The sequence below is a fragment of the Melozone crissalis genome, unplaced genomic scaffold (genome assembly GCF_028551555.1).
Source record: "Melozone crissalis strain CALT ecotype California unplaced genomic scaffold, PUWL_Pcris_2 ptg000027l_1, whole genome shotgun sequence".
In the NCBI taxonomy this organism is placed as follows: domain Eukaryota; kingdom Metazoa; phylum Chordata; class Aves; order Passeriformes; family Passerellidae; genus Melozone; species Melozone crissalis.
Window position 1 is genome coordinate 74,773,401 of NW_026535805.1, and position 19,746 is coordinate 74,793,146.

At 36.2% G+C, this 19,746-nt stretch overlaps 1 protein-coding gene across 1 annotated transcript in view; it reads right to left on the bottom strand.

The window, feature by feature from the left end:
- Positions 1-1,992: 1,992 nt before the first annotated feature.
- BCKDHB (branched chain keto acid dehydrogenase E1 subunit beta) overlaps positions 1,993-19,746 on the bottom strand; it is a 110,656-nt gene continuing 92,902 nt past the window's right edge. The window contains exons 10-11 of the mRNA XM_054280229.1: positions 8,970-9,122; positions 1,993-3,623 (exon numbers count right to left, since the gene is read on the bottom strand). Of these exons, the coding sequence (XP_054136204.1) occupies positions 8,982-9,122 (141 nt within the window). The 3' untranslated portion in view covers positions 1,993-3,623; positions 8,970-8,981. The remainder of the gene's footprint in view (positions 3,624-8,969; positions 9,123-19,746) is intronic.

Here is a 19,746-nt window from a genome sequence, read left to right on the forward strand (position 1 = left end):
CAGAATGAGTCAAAATTACCTTAAAGGAACTTAGTACCAGCTCAACTGCTCTGCTCAGTCATACACACCTAAATCCAGACACATTTAGGTGGCTTAATCCTGAGTTGAATCCCACACAGAGCCTACAGAAAGCAAGGGGACTCATCTCCCATTAACTCACTCCTGTTGCTCATGGTTTTGCTGAAATAGAACTAGGTCCTTCCCCCGTTACCTTCAGATAATCATCAGAAACCTTGTGACATTTGGCAACCAACTCCAGCCAGGTAACAGTTCCAAGGCTGGGGTTTTGTTCTAAATTATTCTCCTTGGGGAACTAACAGGCCAGTGCAGCATCAGCCCATCACCTGGGAGATGACACTTACTTTCACACACAACATCATGTATCCCACCCTATGTACATACTGAGGATTTGTGCAATTTACCTGGAAAATCAAGGAATAGACCAATCTCATTGCTGGCATTTTATGCAAGCTCGCAGAAAAATAGTCAGACATCAGCTATCCAAAGTTCTAGAAAACAAAAGGCTCCATTTAGATGCCTGAATGCCAGCATCTATGCTATTTGAGATGCCCTGAGGCACCCAAGATACACAGGGGGTTGGCAGATACCACATAGGACCTATGGAAGCAGCAGCTGGAGACATGGAGACCATGCAGGATACCCCAGGGTGCCTCAAATGGTAGTTGATGCCAAAGCACAAGCAACTGAACCAAGTTCTAAAATCATGTTTCATACTGAAGTCAGCTGTAGTCCTCCCATATCTAATCAATGTGTATCTTGCAGAGTAGCTAAGCTGAAAAAGAGCTACAAAAGAATTGCATCCTTATTTCAGGTCTGCTGAAATCTGGCAGAGCTTACAGACTGTGTCAGCTTATTTTGTTATGAACATATAATGCTCACTGAACCCCATGAGCTGCTGTGATAACAATCTCTGCCAGCTTGCTGAATGGATTCCTTTCAGTTGCTGCCTCTGAAGTTATGTGGCTAGAACAGAGCTTCTGCAGTATACCAGTGCACCAGCAACACCGGGTTTTAGCTAAGGGAGCAAGAAATCTGTCTGGAAAGATTAATGGGCTCAGAATTGAATATCAGACCGTAGGAGCAGAAGGTCATTGTGTCAAGGCTCCTGGCTACTGCACTGAGAATGTACTACTGGCTAATCCTCTTACAAACACATGCACTTCCACAAGGAAGAATACCTCTAATGATTTAAGTCCAATTTTTATATAATCAGCACACTGTTTATTACTGTGAGGTTGTTATGGCACTACAGTCTTAACTGAGCTAGATGACAGAAGAGGATACAAGTCTTTCATCTGCAGTTAATAAATCTGGGGTCCCAGGAGGGCTGTGTAGGTCTTTCACAGAATAATAGAAATAACTTAGGCTGGAAAAGACCTCTAAGATCATCCCAGTTCAACCATTAACCTGGCACAATCAAGTCCACCACTAAACCATACTCCTAATATCAAAGCTACATACCTTTTAAAGACCTCCAGGCATGGTGACTCTCCTATTTCCCTGGAGCTCTTCCAATATTTGAAAACCCTTTCAGTGAAGACCTCAGGACCCAGCAATAAATTTTGTACCATAAGTATTTCCAGCAATTGGTGTTAAATGAGCACGACTAGGTAGATTACTAATTTTCTGGACTATCAGCAAGGAGTAGTGACATGATTTTTCCTTTAGGAGTTACTTAGTGTGAAACAATCATTGCCCAGGTTAAATCTGAGAAAAAAATTAGGAGACCTAACTGGTTAAAACCCAGAAAATATGACTTTTCTTTGGATTTTATTATTAGGAAACTTAATAAGAAACAGTTATTTGTATGTACCAGCATACACCTTCCCATCCTGTTTAGCACTGTAAGTCATTTTTCCGTAGCACGCACTAAAACAGCCTCCATCCTTGAGCACAGGTTATGTGAGTGAATACTGCCATCTAGGCAGGCTTTTGGAGGCAGCACCTCCAAAAGAACACTAATCCATGTTTGTCAGGGAAAAATATTCTATTACTCCAAACAGAGGAGAAAGGAACAATTTTTATACTATTAAAACCAACACAACACCAGTCACCGAAAACACAAAACCTGCCCCTCAACCAGATTGTAGCAGTCCACATTAAGAGCAAATATTTTCTACATGTTTATTAAGAAATATATTATTTCAAATATCAATACAGGAAACTTGAATTTAAGCTTTGCACTACATTAGAAATCACTTTTTTCTGTGAAAACTGTAAATACAAAGTATATTTTGTTAAGGCTATTAATTACCAAAGTACATTTTACTAAGGCAGTACTATAATTGCATCTATTTTGTATTCTTTGAAATACAGTAACAGTATATTTTTAGGAGACAGTTACTAAAATATCTATTAATGTTTTACAAAGACAGAAATAATTTTTAAAACAATTTTTCTTCATATGACCAAAATAGCTTCCATCCAGCACAAAAAAATATAAAGTGTGTAATGCACCTATCTTATTTCAGACAATAAACAAGTTCTATACATGGCATTTGCAGGAGACTTACACAATTTGACAACAATCTCATTTTGATTGGATACATTAAGAACTAGCTTCATTATCAAGTGTGAAGTTCTTTAGGGAATGCACAAACTGTGAAGACAGAATCTTACACAAAATGGTAAGACCTGAAAAGATGACAGTTTAGCACTTTCCATAGATCCACTGATAGTGAATGTGAAATTATCCTCCTCAAGTTCCTCCCTGGTGTGTTTCACCTCTCTCCTTGAGGATTGTCCTGAGCAGGTTTGTGTACAAAGGTATTCTTCTTTCTCTGAGAAAGATCCTCCTGAACAATCACAGAAATGTGATTATCTGGCTACAGTCCTCCATCTCCTCAACCCCCCCCAGTTCTTCCCCTATTCAGTAAGAAACAATGCAGCATGAGATTGATTTGTACAGAGAGCAAAGCAGGCAAAAAGAAGAGGAATTGCTTTTTGCCTAGCTGCTTAGTAGCAAACACATTCCAATTCTAGAAGGAAGGATATTGCAGCAAAGATGTACCAATTAAGCCTCTCCCTCACAGCAACAAGGCAAAAAAAGCACTCCTCCCCTCTCAAGAAAAATGCAGAAAGGGAAATCAGTATTAGGGACTATTTTGCATGAAGCCACTCAAGTAAAACACTGATGCCACCAGCTAAAGCAGGTCTCTATCACACAAGTTGGTCCGGCTGTGTAAGGTTTATTGTGTTGAAAACAGTCACATTCAAATAACTTCTTTGGGTTCTTCCAAAACAATAGCAAAACGAAGAGACTACATGAGCGTAACATGTTTTATTGAATAAAATTCTGCTTCTAATATTTACACAGTGAAGTCTAGATGTAACCTAGTGAAGCACGGCAATGTGCAATTTTCATTCAACATCTGGAATATCTTTGAATACATCTGAAAGTACTTACTGTAACAATCACCTGCCCATCACTGATTTCATAATTAAGGAAAATTTGAACTTGCTGAAGAATAGCCAAGATGAACATTCAGGATAGCTGAGTTAAAAGAAAAGTCTGCTATGTAAATTCCAAACCCAAAAGATCTGATTAAAATGTCAAGAGTTTTGAAGGCAGCTTCTGTATTTCCCTGTTGTTCTTCTCCTCTCTGCAGAAAAAGATGACAAAATAAATTATAAATCTGAAGACTGAAACTAATATCTGCACATTAAACAGACAGCACACTCCAGGGTAATCTTAGTTCCTTAATTCACAATGTCCTAACTTCAAGGTGTATGAACTAAAACAAATTACTATCAATTACTTACTGATTTTGTATTAAATACTATTTCATGTCTGCCAGGGTAGACCCACAGAAATTAGAAATGCTGCAAATGATACCTAGAGTCAGCACACCACTAATTATTGCCATTTACTCAAAGAAATTTATGATGAACTACCTTCCCTCCTACTCTAGAATGTTAAGTATTAAATGTTTTGTATTTTTTCTACTAGATGTACTCTCATTCTACTATTACAGAGAAGAGGGGTCTGGTAAAGAAACTATAGGCAACACCTTTCCTGTTTACAGGGATTTTTTTAAGATAATTTCATTATTGATCTTGTATGAGTTCTCAGCAATGTCTGAATGCAAGTACAGATTTGCAGCAGCCATACTAACAGTCTAACTCATAGCTCTAGTAGAGTGGTATCTTGTATGTGGACTACTCACTTGCAAGAAAGATATGATTCACTGACCACCTGTATGATTTTTGTCATCCAGAAGGAAAGGGTTATAAACCAGGAATGTTGTGTCCTACTCAAGTTTCTGGAAGTTGTTTATTCTAGTGGGTTACAGATAGCTCTTATTAAGCAGGCAGTCTTGTCTGACACATTTTTGATTTATGTATTGAAAAAACAGGTTGTTAGTCTCAGGTTAAAAAGATCTTGCACAATCTCTCATATCTTATTTACCAGACAGGGAGAGGAAGTACAGTTGTCCTGTCCTCAAGCTAACCTGTATGAAGCCTTGCCAAACAGCCAGGAGTGCAAGGAAGACACACTTACTAACTAAAGTACCTTCCAGGTCCCTTCCTGTTTCCCAGCACAACCAATTTCAACTGCATGCTTGGAAGGAAAAATAAATTTAAATCAGCCTCATAAGATCCCCTAACATCACCTAACCTTTAAGCACCAAGATTAAACTTCTCATAAAATAGTTCTGCAATGAAGTTCAGTGTGCTGCATTTTTAGAGACTAAGTTTGTATCAGTAACAGTGGCTCTCCATGAACACACACACTCTTATGGAGGTAAAGTGAAACCTAGCTTTAAAATTCAGAATTTGACAAGAAAACAAAATATGCAAATGTGGTAGTAAAAGCTGCAAAATTAAGAGAAATGCACTTAAATACCTGCCATTTCGATGCTACAGTCAGCCTTCAACATATTTGTGAACAAGAGCAGATTTTATAAATCTTGTCACTATTTTCTTTGGTTTCATGGCTATCTTCTGTTTCTTCTTTTAGGTTTTTTTCCCTCCTCAAACAAACAGCCAGACATTGTTCCATTTAACCAGGAAATGTATATCCATCCTAATCTCACTGCTTTTTTATCTTTATCTGTTTTCCAACTACAGAGAGTTATCTGGAACACAGCTGCCTATCTGGAAGCTATTTCTCATATACCTAACATAGCTAGAAATTTTATTAACTGAGGAGCTGCTGAAAGAGACTTTGCTCTTGCCTGTCTCGTTGGTAAGGTACACAGGACACATTAACAAACACTGTCTTTACGCAGGAAATCCATCTGTACTGACAAACTCCAGATAAGCAACTACCTGTGTGTGAGATGCTGTCAACATAGGCTGAACAAAACTAAATGTACATTAAGATAATAATGCTAACTTTAGAAATTATTAACCACAGTACCCAGATATTTTTACTTTTCTAGTTCTCTCTCCCCTATCCCACTGGGGGGAAATGAGAGAGGCTGTGTGGGGCTGTGTTGCCAGCTGGGGTTAAACCACAACACCAGCTTGACCATTTCTGTAACTCAAAAGCCAACCCTACACCCATCTTCACCTCAGGGAAATGCTAGCTGCCCTGCCTCTCCAACAGTAGGACATGAAGGGGCCCAACCCCTCTAACATCCAGAAGGACTGGCTGTGCTCAAATCCACACAAACTGTATAACCATTTCTTAGAACAACATATGAGATGGTTTGGAACACTTAAATCCATCACTGTACCAATGGCAAGTAACAAATGTTACCATGAGTACAAAAATAAGCAAATATAAAGCAATTCTTTAATTTCTTAGAAACATAAGTGAGTTACCTTACAGGCAAACTCTGTGGAGTTGACAGCAGAATGGAGGTCTGTTGCAACTGCTGTGTCAAGTATGTAAGACCAATGTATAGCAGACAGAAAAATAAGGGAATACTCCCCTGAAATGTGCCTTACAACAAGGAACATTAATGTTCTCTCATAGAAAAACACAGAAAAACTCTGAGCAGCTCATTCTGTGACACTAACATCTAGTCACACCAACCAAAACAAATGGTGCTATTGGCCTCAACATCTGGGTGTTTTGTTAGACAAAGCAGAAAGCAGAGTTTTCTGTGTCTTGACACTGTTTTTCAGACAACCTCTAATAAACCTGCTCCTTGACATGCTAAATCCAGGCAAATTTTTTAGACCAGGGTCAGTGTGGATTTCCAGTGTTGAAACTGGGCTGTGCGCAAATTCAATGCAATCTCAGAACCCATTTTTTTCAGCTCATACCTCCCTCACTTTACCATCCTACAGAGGAACAGGGGGTTAACTAAGTCTCTGAACAAACAAATGCCCTCAGTTTGTCCCCCTTTTTTTATAGAGGACCAAAGGTTTGGTCCTTTGGTTTCCTCTGGAAAGGAACAAATCAGAGGCTATCTAGCATGAGCCAGTAACTTGCCTCGAGGAACAGATACAACCAAACCATTCTCCTTATATAAGATACCCTGACTTTGCTACAGAGGTGCCAAACAAAAAAAGGAAATAAATCTTTAATGAGGTTACTTCAACCCAGATCAAAGGCAAGGACAACTGTTATAAAAAGAAGAGCACTGATTATATATTCTACAAAAAATATGATAGGTCCGAAAACAGCTTTACTTTTAATTCCAAGGAAGTGAGATGCACAGTAAGAACTGCATCACCAGCTGGGCAAGGGAGGGGATTGTCCTGCTCTGCTCTGCTCTGCACTGGGGCAGCCTCATCTCCAGTGCTGGGGGCAGCTCTGGGCACCACAATGTAAGAAAGACATTAAACTATCAGAGAGTGTCCAAGGAGGGCCACAAAGATGGGGAAGGGCCTTGAGGGGAAGCTGTGTGAGGAGCAGCTGAGGGCACTGGGCCTGTTCAGCCTGGAGGAGACTGAGGGGAGACCTCACTGCAGTTACAGCTTCCTTGTGAGGGGAAGAGGAGGGGCAGGCACTGATCTCTTCACTCTCATTGTAAGGCAGGACTAAAGGAAACAGCATGAAGCTGAGTCAGAGAAGGTTTAGGTTGGATATCAGGAAAAGGTTCTTCACCCAGAGGGTGACTGGGCATTGGAACAGGAAACTTAGAGAAGTGATCATAGCACCAAGCATGAGAGAGTTTAAGAAGCATTTGGGACAACAATATTAGACACGTGATGGGACTCTTGGGATGTCTTCCCCAGGGCCAGGAGTTGGACCCAATGATCCTGATGGTTCCCTTCAAATTCAGCATATTCTGTGATTCTATGAAATGCTCTGGTATGTCAGTAATAAGCCATTTTTATGTATGAAAAAGTAGAACTACATTATTTTTTGCAGAAACTGCATCACTGGTAGCAATCCCATTTCTCATACACAAACTCTGCTTTTGAAGGAAACAAAGAGAGAGAAACAAAAACGTCCCCTGAAAGTAACTCTGGAAGTTGGAGATGAGGGTTTGAATCCTTTCTTCCTGAGACAGGGTGGTGGGGTAACTCTAAGAAGGGGTTTAGTCTTCAATCTTTGACTTACAAGACCAATGTTTTTATAAACTATTAGAGTTAATTAGAGTTTGAGTAGTTTATTCTCTAGGGCGGCCGCAAGGGGGAATAAAACTAGGATGATTGTGAAGTAAGTGAATGAGGCTAGCTGGCCAATGATGATGAATGGGTGTTCTACTGGTTGGCTGCCTAGTCAGGTTAGAATGAGGACGTTAGCAACTAGAGTTCAGAATAAGATTTGTGATAGAGGGCGGAAAGTTATTGATCGCAGTTTTGGTGTGTGTAGCAATGGAGTGAGGAACAGGACGAGGACTGAGGTGGCTAAGGCTAGTACGCCTCCTAGTTTGTTTGGGATGGATCGGAGAATGGCATAGACGAATAGGAAGTATCATTCTGATTTGATGTGGGGAGGGGTTTAACATTATGGTATTGGTAACCTTCTATCCATGCCTCTAAATTTAATTCGCAGTTTAATGTAGAGGTAAAACAGACAGAAGATTGCACCCGTCATTTAGGGCCCACCTTGGCCCTCCTGTCTTTGGTGTCAACAGCTAAAAATCCCTTGCCTGTCCATTATAGTTTCTGTTGTTTTCTTCTTCTCATTTCTTATGGACAAGATCCATCAAGACTGTATCTCAAAAACCAGGTTACTTTGTTCAGTTAAAGGAAGCACAGAATACATTGTGTTAACACATTTTCTAAACGGTTAAACTTTGGTCATTATACACCAGAAGTTCTCCCACAGCACAATTCTAAATCCTCATCAGCCCACTCCACAGTCAAATGTTACTTAGTATAATATTATAATGAAACAAAAGATGTTACAGACTGCGAGTAACAGACACAGGCATATGTATTATTTCACACTCTTTGTACTCTGTAAACAGAAATCTTCAAGCATGATTAAATTACATTGAAGACCGTAAAGAAAAATTATTTTTATAATAAACATTAAACAATAGTACTTCAACAGAACTGTAAGACACTACAGATGCTTCACATTATTTCCAGTGGTTTGTGTGTGTTTACAATACAGAGCCAATATTCAGAGTAAATTGGGTGTTATTTGTACGTTGCAGGATTACAGGCCACAGTGAGGAGTGAAAAATTATAAAATTTAACACTGTGGTTTGCCTATGAAGTAACTCTTGAGTATTCTAATAGAGATTAAAATATATTCTCTGCATAAGTATTCTTTTCACCCTTTGCTTTGTACTCTTTTCACTTCTCAAGATTCAAAACACTTAATATTCAAATTGATTAAGCAAGGTAATTAATTTTAAACACTGATTTCAATGGCAGTACTCAAAAATATTCAGATGCCTTTAAGACTGAAGGCCCAAAGCTGTAAGAGGCAAATCTTATTAAAAATAACTAAATAAATGAATCAATTAAATAAATAATGTAATAATGAATAAATTAATTAAATAAACAAGTAGTACTATAGGCCCAAACCTTACAGTAATCCTGTCAGAACCCTTGCAGGTAACCTGTCAGTATAAGCTGTTACTCCTCACCTTTACTATTGCTCAGTAGTTAATCATTCTTCTAAGAGCATCATAGCATTTCCATTTGTCTGGGATGTAGAAAGGCTCAAAGATGTGAGGGAAGGGAGTGTCATAGCCACATACTCTTGCAATAGGAGCTTCTAAATTCAAAAAGCATTCCTCCTGTTAACAAAAATACAGAATAAATGTTAGCGAGGACATTCTTTTCAGAGTCTTGAATCACAAATTGGGGTCATATGAACTTTGCCAGAAAGACAGTCCTGGAAACTCAGAAGTTCTATTTATATCACAGAATAAGTAGTCATAACCAGACTAGTCTTCCTCTTGCACAAAGGTCCTAATTAAAAATACAAATCATATTAATGTTATTTTCATTCTCTGCATGTGTGCTACATTAAATCATAGCCAGATTATATCTAGTACATCTGCTATACATTCAGACAACTCCTGCCAAGAAACAAATATTTTAGGAGCAAAGGAGTAAGAGTCTCTTTCCTGTGCCACTTTTAAACATATAGAAAAATTATATAATCTAAGAGTGCATATTATTTGTTGGATAAAGGAACATCATATTCAAAATTCTTTCAACTCTTAGATTATTAAGGCTCTGTCTAAGCATTAAGCAGTTAGGAAAAGTAAGTGGATTTGCATATCTCTTTCAGTCAAATCCATGCTCTACTCAACCCCCCACAATTTGTGTTCTACTTGGAGATCAGATTTGATAATGATTCATAATGTTTCATTACTTGACCTAGAACAGCACAAAATATTACAAACACCACATTAATTTGAAAGTAACCTGTAAATATGTAACATTATCCTAAATAAATAGTGGGGTTTCCATCTTCTTATTCTCAAGTGCCAGAATGATGGCATGGACCACAAAAATCTGTGAGAAGTGGATGTAGAAATAACTTAGCCAGACCAAACTGATGTTGATGCTAATTATCAGCTCCCTTTTCTCCCCATATCTTTAGTATAGGTATTTGCTTTCCAAAGCAGACAAATGAAGTGATAAAACATGTCTCCTCCTGGTCTCTCCTTTATGGCGTGCAGCAACTGAGAAATCCTGGCCAACTTCCCCTGTACTTGGCTCAGCAAAATGGAAGATGAAGTATTATCTACCAGTCCTTTTCCGCCAGGCCCACAGGGAAAATAGTTAAAAAGCTTTTCTACAAATGCTTGAACGAAAAGTTAAAATGCTTTTCTACAAACGAGTGCCAAGTATTTTCTCAGACTGATGAACTGTTTTGAACGCACGTTGCCTTGCAGTCCATGGCAGCCTAATTCCACTTACTGTGCTTTCTATACATCACTGTTTGGCAGTATAGAAGGTACTGGTAACACACTGAGATCTCAACCTTTCACTCCAGCATTGTGAGATGGGTTTTTCTGGACAATGAACCAACGTAAAAAGTCCAAGAAGTCATGTGATTGCACACAGTATCAATTACACTTCATAGTGCATTAATTCACCTAGAAAACTTCACACTCTTGAGTAAGTCTGAGGTAAAAGATAAAGGCTAACAATATAAATATTTTTGAGCTCCATTTCTAGGCACTCTTTTCTTTGCAAAGCAAAAGATGCACACCAGTACAAAACCCTGGAAAGCAGAGTGCAGTAAATCCTTTATCTGTCCATGAGATAGATCATGATGTCCTACTCTGACCTGCTGTCAAGGGTAATTTTGATACTAAACAGACCTTGATTCCCATGTTGTAACTGACCAGTAAGACAAGACAATAAATTTTGGACCATCCCAAAACTGACTGCCCAATCCACCTGTCAGTTGCATTACACCAAAACACACAAGTATATTCTAGACCTGCAGACTCCCAGCCCTGCAGTGCTGTTTTCAAGTGCCCAACACAGACCACTATCTAGAAGACAGACTGTTTAAACAAACTGATATCTCCCCAGGAAAGATATTAGGAGAAAACTTTAAAGTTAAATGGTTTTGGAAGTAAAGTAGTAGGCATGGGATTTCTGGTTCAGTGTAAAATGTTCAGTTTTGAAAACCTGTATGAAAAAGTCATACTGTATTAGCACAATATCCATAACCTCTAAAATTCAATTAAAGTAAAAAACTATTATTTTGTTAGAAAAGTGTTTATGAAACCAACAGCTATAGTTATTAGTTCAACCTATTGAAAAATTTTTAATGTAAAAAAATCCAACAAAACATTAAATTGCTGTTCTTGCCCTGTTTCCTAACTGCAGAAGCCAAATTCTGGCCTCAGTTATTCAATATGACTTTTGCCAATTTTCCTTCATTTGCTTGATTTTCACTGAAAGCTTTCTGGAAAATATATTATTATATTAAGATATAATGGCATATAATTGGTCACATAATTCTATTTGAACATTTGCTGCTTAATACACTCTCATTAACTTTTCAAAACACCTTAAGAGCACAGGTCACAATAAAAACGTGTTCTTGAAATTCACAGCAATCAGTCAAATGCATCACACATGCAACACTTTAAAACAATCACATGCCTTGATTTTTTAGAATAGGACCTAAAACCAAGGACTTGCTGGATGTTACATAATTGTATGTGAAATGGATCCTCCAGTATGTGGTACACTCAATCTATTTCCCCCCAGATTACAATGTCTCAGTATGATAATAAAGAAAATTTTATCCACGTTTCTTTTAGCTTTATTTAAAAGCATATTTTACTTTTATCAGAAATACAGGCACTCATTGCTAAATCAGGGTTCTGAGTTAAAAATTCTTAAAAATCTTTGAATGAGAACTGCAGACATTTACAGAGATATATACTTGTACAAAAAGGATAAAATAAAAAATCAAGTCCATTATTGGGCATTACTGAAAGAAAACATTACTCATCCATCTGCAATGTATGGAAAAATAAAGCAATCTCATCTGCTGTTTGGAGGAAGTGCTTTCAGGCATCTAGGCAAGGAGAAGATAGTTAAGAGGTTTTTTTTGCTCCAGCCTGTCTTTCCTCTGAAGGGAACCTCTACAATTCTACAGTCACAGTAAAAAGATCTTCAAATGCAAACACTTTGGTAAGTAAGTACTGGTAAATGAGACTATTTAATGCATAGCTAGCAAATCAAGCAAATTCAAACTCGGTCTTTCCCCCATTCCAATCCTAATTTCTTTTTTTCTATATTTTGGATCTATTTCATTTACCCCTGTAGCTGGCATGGATTAAAATCCATAAACAGGATTTATTTTATTATTTTTAATTTCTGTTGTGTGTATAATACTTCCTAAGTGAGAAAGCTTTCCTTTAAAAATAAATTACTTCGCAATATATTATGTCCTCAGAGTCTCTCCCACACTATTCTTATTTTGCAATACTAGAAGTAGCCCAAAAATTAACAGCTACTAGAATTCCAGAAGGCGTCTACATGAGACCACTGATTTTACAACTCCTTCTTGAGTACAGGAATTTACTTTATGAAGGATGATAAACAAAAATTTTATATAAAAGGCTAATATGAATACCATGAGTTAGATGGAACTCTTGATGTTTATTGTGGTATTATAGCTATTATAATAAAAAGAAGACTAAACATAAAGTCCATTACACAAGGCAAACTGTGGGAACATTCTTCATGCAGGAATACTCATTTTTTGGCTGACAATTACAACAAAATTTAGACTCAGAAATTCATTTGCAAATGAATTGCAGGATACAAAGCTTTAATTAAATTGTGGTCAGTACTGTCAATTAGAACTCTGAATTTTGCCATCTCATCTACAGATTATAAAATTTTAAAAACCACACATTTAATTAAAGAACTTTTCAGAGGGAGAACTTACTGCATCAGAGTTTCAGTTTCTGTTCTGGATTTTTATTCAGATTTATTTATGCTGTTGCCATGAACTCCAGTGTGGGGCTTAAACAGTTAAGAAAATTTATTTCAGACCACTTTTTTTGTGATTGTTGCATCTATATTATCAATTACTTCCACATACAGATTTTCAACAGTAAATTACCTATTATTTAAAAAATAAGATTAAACCTATTATAGGTTAATAATGAACACGGAAATCTCATTTATAATAAAATCTGTTCTTTAACTCATAACTTATATTTGCAAAAGAAGCTTTCCAAAGACGTTTTCAATCAAGTCCCATTTTATAAAATGTGGATTTCATGCAATAAAGCTGACACTAAATAAAGACTAAACGTCTTTTTCCTTGGTTTCTGCTTAAAAACAATGTCTTATTTTAAAAATCTACTTTTTATAACAGAAAAGTCAAACATCTTCAGTTTGCATATGTTTCTCAGTTGCAGTACAATACCTTCCTTTACAGCTGCAAGCACCAAATGCTACACATTTTAAACACAATTTGCTTTGATAAAAAATATATGTCACATTCCTATGAACAGTCACTTCTACGAGCTACATAAGTACTATACAGTGCACCCACGAGATATTCTCAAGTTGAGATATGAGTAGAGAGAGTGATCTATACATTCTTTCTTCAGAGGAACTTTTTTTTCCAACAGCTTAGCCATTTTTGTCTTAAAGTACTTTTATAAATCTTTTCCTGATAGTTACAACCGTGACACAATTTTTCCTCAGAGAACTCCGCAGATGTATGTTATAAACTTTTAACTTCTATCAAATATTTTTCTCCTGTTCAAATCACTCTAAGACTGCACAGATTAATAATGATCCATTTTATTTGTTACCAGTTCTTTGAATATATGTAATTAATATCTTGTCAAATACACAAAAATAGTTAGCTGCTAAAATTATTTATTTTGTAATTGCCAAAAGAGATCATACTTTTACTTACAAAATACTTCAGTAATTACAAAACAAAGAAAAATTTAGGGGGAAAAAATGTCCATTCTGTGTAACTAATTGCCTTGTTACCATTAAAATGTAATTAACTGCAAATATTGTCTTTGCAGTAATAAATCATATAAAAGAGTATTTATAGAATAATTCAAATTTATTCCATAAAAGATAAAGCATTATAACATAAAATGAACAATTCATACACAGGCTTGAAGATTGCTTTCAAATTTCATTTGGGACAGCTTAAAAAATGAATGGAAAAATCTTTAATTACCCAATACACAACTGGTATGGTCTATTAAATTTTCCTTATCAAGTTAACAACAGAACCACTCCAACAGACATTGACAGCAAGACCATTAACTTGAAGCTGTTGCCTGAGTTGTCTTGGGGGCAGAACTGCACAAAGAAATAGGCACTGCATTCCCAAGGTATTTACAATACCAAGCGAAAAAAAAAAGGAAAACCCACAAACCAAACATACTCAAAACTTTATTTATGTCAAATAATTATCTTTTCAACAAGGAGGAAAATGAATAAAAAGTAATTTTTATTTCTTCACAACCTAATCCTGTGTTTTATGTAAAAAGTCAAAGACTTTCTATGAAAATACTACACCACTTAAATTGATTCTGGTAGAATCTAGGACTAGAATTGAAATATATTCAACTCAGAAGAACACAAAGACAGGAATTAAGGTCTTCCTGGTAAATATATCATTTGCATTGTTTGGGGTACGAGGTGCAGCAGCCAGTACAATTCTTCTCCACAAAATAAAGGGCACAAGACAGATACACTCCAGAGGATGTGGAATGACTTGCAGATTATGGAATATGCTATTTTAAATTAACCATAAGAATGTCTTCTGGCAAGTCAAGTTTTTGATAATTAATTGCAATTCGCTAAATGATCACTTCCCATCTTTTTGCTACAAATACTAGAAATACTATCTTTTTCCAAGGCAATTATGTTATGTATTATGTATGCAGAATATGACAAAATTATTCAAACAGAAGTTGTTCCTCTATATAGCAGCAAACCACCTTACAGCAAAGTTACTACAAATTCTGTTATTCTATAGGATATTCCAAGTTTCCTGTGCACTTTTGAAGTGGCAGTTAAAAATATTTGCAGCAGGACCCACATATTTTCTAAAAGCATGCCCAAAGCGCCAGAGCTAGAATGATTCCCCAGGCCCATGAGTATCTGAACATTCTTGCTTTTTTTAGCTACTTGGCATTACTAACTGATCTGTTCAGTAGATGATCCTGCAAACTGCTACACGTACAATAATATGGCTGGATAATCCAAGGGAAATCAACAGAGTTGAAGGGCCTGCACAAAATTATTCTTACACGAAATTGTTTGCAGATCACAGGTCATTTTTCTGCATGAATGAGCAGCTGTTCTGTACAACAAACGTTTGCTAAGATTTGCAGTAAAGATTAACCTACTTCTAATTACTTCCTACCTTTTAATAACAAAGCTAGAAATATGCTACCAATGTAATCAAACTTTATACTTTTCGATCATCATTTATCACCTACCATTCTAATAACTTATTTAAGTATTTTGTGAAAACATCTTCTGGTTAAGCTCAGCATGCCAAAAGTGACTGGAAGGATTTGCTGCTAAGAGTTTTAATACTCAGTGAGTGGTATTTTTATTTTTACAGCTGTTGAGGCAGCTGAGAGATTCTTGCAAAGACAGCCTTGTCAGTCTACGTATCTGGCACAGTAAAATTCTCGTAGAAGTATTTCGCTCAACACACACTAATGAACATCAAAGGAAATGCAATTTCAGCTGCTGTTACCAAACAATTTAAACCAGCACATTTCCCTTTTCATACTGAAGCATTTGCATTTTGGGACAGCGCAGTGAGAATGACGCTGTCAATGTGACTGTCACTAAATCCTTCCCCAGGGCAAACCTACAGCTTGGCCAGGCAGCCAAGGCACAAATACAAAGGAATTATCCCATCCTCTCATCAAAAGGTTAGGGCTTACCTCATATCTTTCCCGAATTTTTTACATGATCACCTTTGCAAAACAGGCTCAGAGTGGAAGGGATTATTAGATCACATAAGGTATAAGGAATTTCATGGTGTATTATTTAAACCAAGTCATCATTTTACTTATAAATTCAATTTATCGGAAGACCCTTGATGGTTCAAGCCCTCGGGTAGAAGAATTCTAGTGAAAAGTTTCAAGTTAATAATAAATATTCTCTCATACAAAGGCAAAATTAACAGTTGTGAAATCTGACTGGTGAGAATAGACATAATTTTTATTCTACAGAAAAAGTTTTAAAAGTTGGAGAAAAATGTAATGAGGTTTTAATATAAAGATTTATGCAAAAATTACTCAGAAATACTAAAATAATTATATTAGAGACTGAGCTTTTGGGTACAGGTTAAACTAAAAAGCATGAAATAATTATTTCACCAAATTTCTTAGAGTAATTAGCTTTTCTTCTTTCCTAGAGAGATGCAATTTTTTATAGTTTTGATCATTCTACACTTCATTTCCTAAATTACTATTCAAACAGGCTATATTGATATTACAGTGTAATGAAAAATTGCCAACAAAACAAATGAAAACAAGACCTCTAAGAAAATAAGAAATTAATACTTCATTAATTTTTGCAGCTATAAATAGTCAATGCAACTCTGTTACAAAAGACCAAGAAATGGGCTGCAAATTAAACATTTTCATTTTAAAATGTTTAATAAGACCATAAACAGTTCACATTACATCTCTTAATTTAAAAACTTATCCAAAAATGAAGACAAAGAATAACATATTTTGGAGGCTATTAAATTTTGAGTTTCTTTTATGCCAGAAAAAACAGTTGAAAATTATTGCCCTGATTTTGAGGAGTCGATGAAATGCATGTATAAAAACAAATGTGTGGGACCTGCGACATATTCAGCAATATTACACACAGAAATACAGATAACAGAATTAATTATTTTTACACAAGAGAGAAGCATAACATAGATGTCAAATGTATATTTTAGGAGTCTCACTGAAGTTTTCATTGGATTAAGCCCAAGTATTTAACTTGGTCTATGTTTTTGATCATTTAAATAAATTTCTTAAAATGATTATGTGAACTTTATTTTTATGCTAAATCATTTACACAAATTTAATTTTCACCCCACTAATGAACTTACTGTTTTTAGTTGAAACTATAAATCTTTTATATAAGCTAACATATGTCTTCTATCAATGTTATCAATTGTACAGTGAAATTTCTTAAAGAAGAACAAAGTAAAATATCGACACAGCTGTCTTACTGTGAAGCGCCTCTCATAATTTTCTTCTTTTCTGTTTCAGTTAGCACTCAACATAAAATTGCCATGAATGAAATGCAAAAATAATCTATTGGTAGTACTGCAAAAGGAAAATTGCAATAGAGTTCACACTGAGATTTTTTTTCCCGCCTATATGTCTGCTAAACAATAAAAAAAAGTGTTTCTCTCATGCAAGTACTTGAGAGAAATTCTCAGTTTATTCACTAACTAAAATTTTTGCATCAGGACTCTACTGGACTAGACATCTCTAACAAATTACATTCAATAGCACAATACATAAAATCAGAGTATCATAAATATAAAACAGAACTATAGTACAAATGGACATTAATTTACTCTTTACAAGGTCTGATTTTATTAAGCTAATTATTACACAGCAATCCTAATTTACATCTGCACTGAAAAAAAAAACCCACTAGTATTATACTAAGGCAGGATTTTTTGACAATTAGTGTTCCCTATGTCAGATTTAATTTTTTTTTAATTTTTAACATAGCTCTTGAAGTACATTGGGCTTCTGGCTTCATCCAGTACTGTGATTGTACAGTAGCACAAACTCTAACCTCCTGCAATCACAGAGACCGTGATACATGACATACAAGAGGAAGCATAAAGGGAGAACCCAAAACATAGAATTCTGTGAAAGTCTGGGATTTTATTTCCTTTGCTAGTGACCAAACTCACCACTGCTTGAGTCAGGCTTCCTGTCACCTAAAGCCACTACTGATGTCAGAAGTGAGGGATTAGGTGCACTTACACTGATGTGCTCGCCCAGCTGGGAAACCACAAAATCAAAGCACATTTTTAAACAACAGTTATCCAGCCATGGACATTTCTGTGCCCACCAGCCCATATGCCTGATTTTCTCTCAACAAATGAGACCACCAGGCTGTGCACAGCTGAAGTTGGAGCTTTTTCCCCAGACTTCTGACAAAGAGTAAGGATATGAAACTTGGCAAGTTCTCAGAACTGAAGACCTGTCTTTGACATCACAGAAAGCCAGAGCTTCTACCACAAATTGATATTGATATATTTGACTGTACTGTACTGTATTGTGGTGATAATACTGTAATGTGGTTGTTGCTTTTTTTATTCACACTCCTTCTGCATGACAGGTCATCTTGAAACTCTTTTTCTAATTTCAAGCTATTCATTTCAGATCCATTCCTATATATATGTTTTCCCCCAGTATTACTTTAGCAAACACTTTTCTGCTGGTTACCTTTGTTTATTTTCCCAGTAAATTTATAAACAGGAGTTACATTCCTTTAGTCTTCCTTTTGAGAGTGGAAAGAAGGCAGGCACTACTAAGCTATTTTCACAAAGCAAGATCTCCACAGCTTCTGATGACCCTAACAGCTCCTGACTCATGTCACCTGGTTTCAATACTTATTTTAAAAAACTAGTTCACTACGCCACTGTCTTCTGCAACAAAATAAGTCCTTACCATTTCTACCATAAGGGCCTCTCCTAACACACTTTTTATCCACCTGCAGGATATACAACTGAGCTGAAGCCAACTGATACACCAGCTCTTCCTCTTTCACCCAACAAATCATTTACAGGTTTATGCTTAAAAAAGTCAGGAGTTCCTAGCCATGTAGAAACTCTGCCTCTGAGACCCTCCAGATTGCCCAGGTTCATTATAGGATTCTAATTTTTACTATATCAATAATAGACTGACTTTGTGACTTCAGAATTCTGTTTGAACTAAGAAACTAAAAGAATGTTAAGATATAACTAAGTCTCTAAAAATGCTTCTCTCTACAACTTGGTAATATTTTTGAGAACCCACCATACCACAATCCCCACATCATATACCTTGCAGTTCTTGTATTGACATGATTTTGTAATGTCAGGATCTAATCTGTCAGGTTAATCTGCCACAATCTACACTCACTGTATAAAGCCCAGCAATTCACTGACAAATTAAATTTCAAAAACGTGAGGCTGACAACATTTTTATCAGAGCACAATAACGCAAGAAAATTAGTACTTCATGCTTTTAGAAGGGAATTATTTGTCAAGACTGAAAACCAGTATTCAAAAAAATCCAGCCAGTACAGAAGTTATTATGGGGCATTTCTCACTGGATTTGGTGAGATTTTTCACTGGTCAGATGGTAGAAATACAGTCAACCCATCCTGCTAACAACAGTAAGAATGAAACATGCAGACACTGCAGATATGGGTTTAGATCACTAAAGATCCACTTTAAGTGTCTGATGTACTTTTTCTTGATCAAGACAAGAAACATGTTCTCAAATGTCTTCTTTTGTGGCTGACTTTAAAAGAAGTCATCAAATAAAGTTCACACATAGCACTAGTTTCTTGGTTTGTTTCTGCTGTGAATTCAGGGATATTCCAGAAATTACGGGGTTTGTTGGCTTCATAGTTTCCTATCCACTGTAACATCAATATTACTTTGAATACTCTACAAAAATAGAGGTTTAAGTATCTTTTTCTGAACAGTATATAATTTTTCAAGGCATTTCTACTTATTTTAGTGGTCATCACAAATTATGTAGAGAAAGAAAAGCTTAGCTTGTAGTGGTTAATAAACAACTTCAGCCTAGAAGACACAGTGAATGAACAGATCAAGGGCTGAGATTTGCTGCAGCACAATGACCAGCATGCTGAAATTCAAGTTGCTGCTTTGCAGTTTTCTTATTGAATACA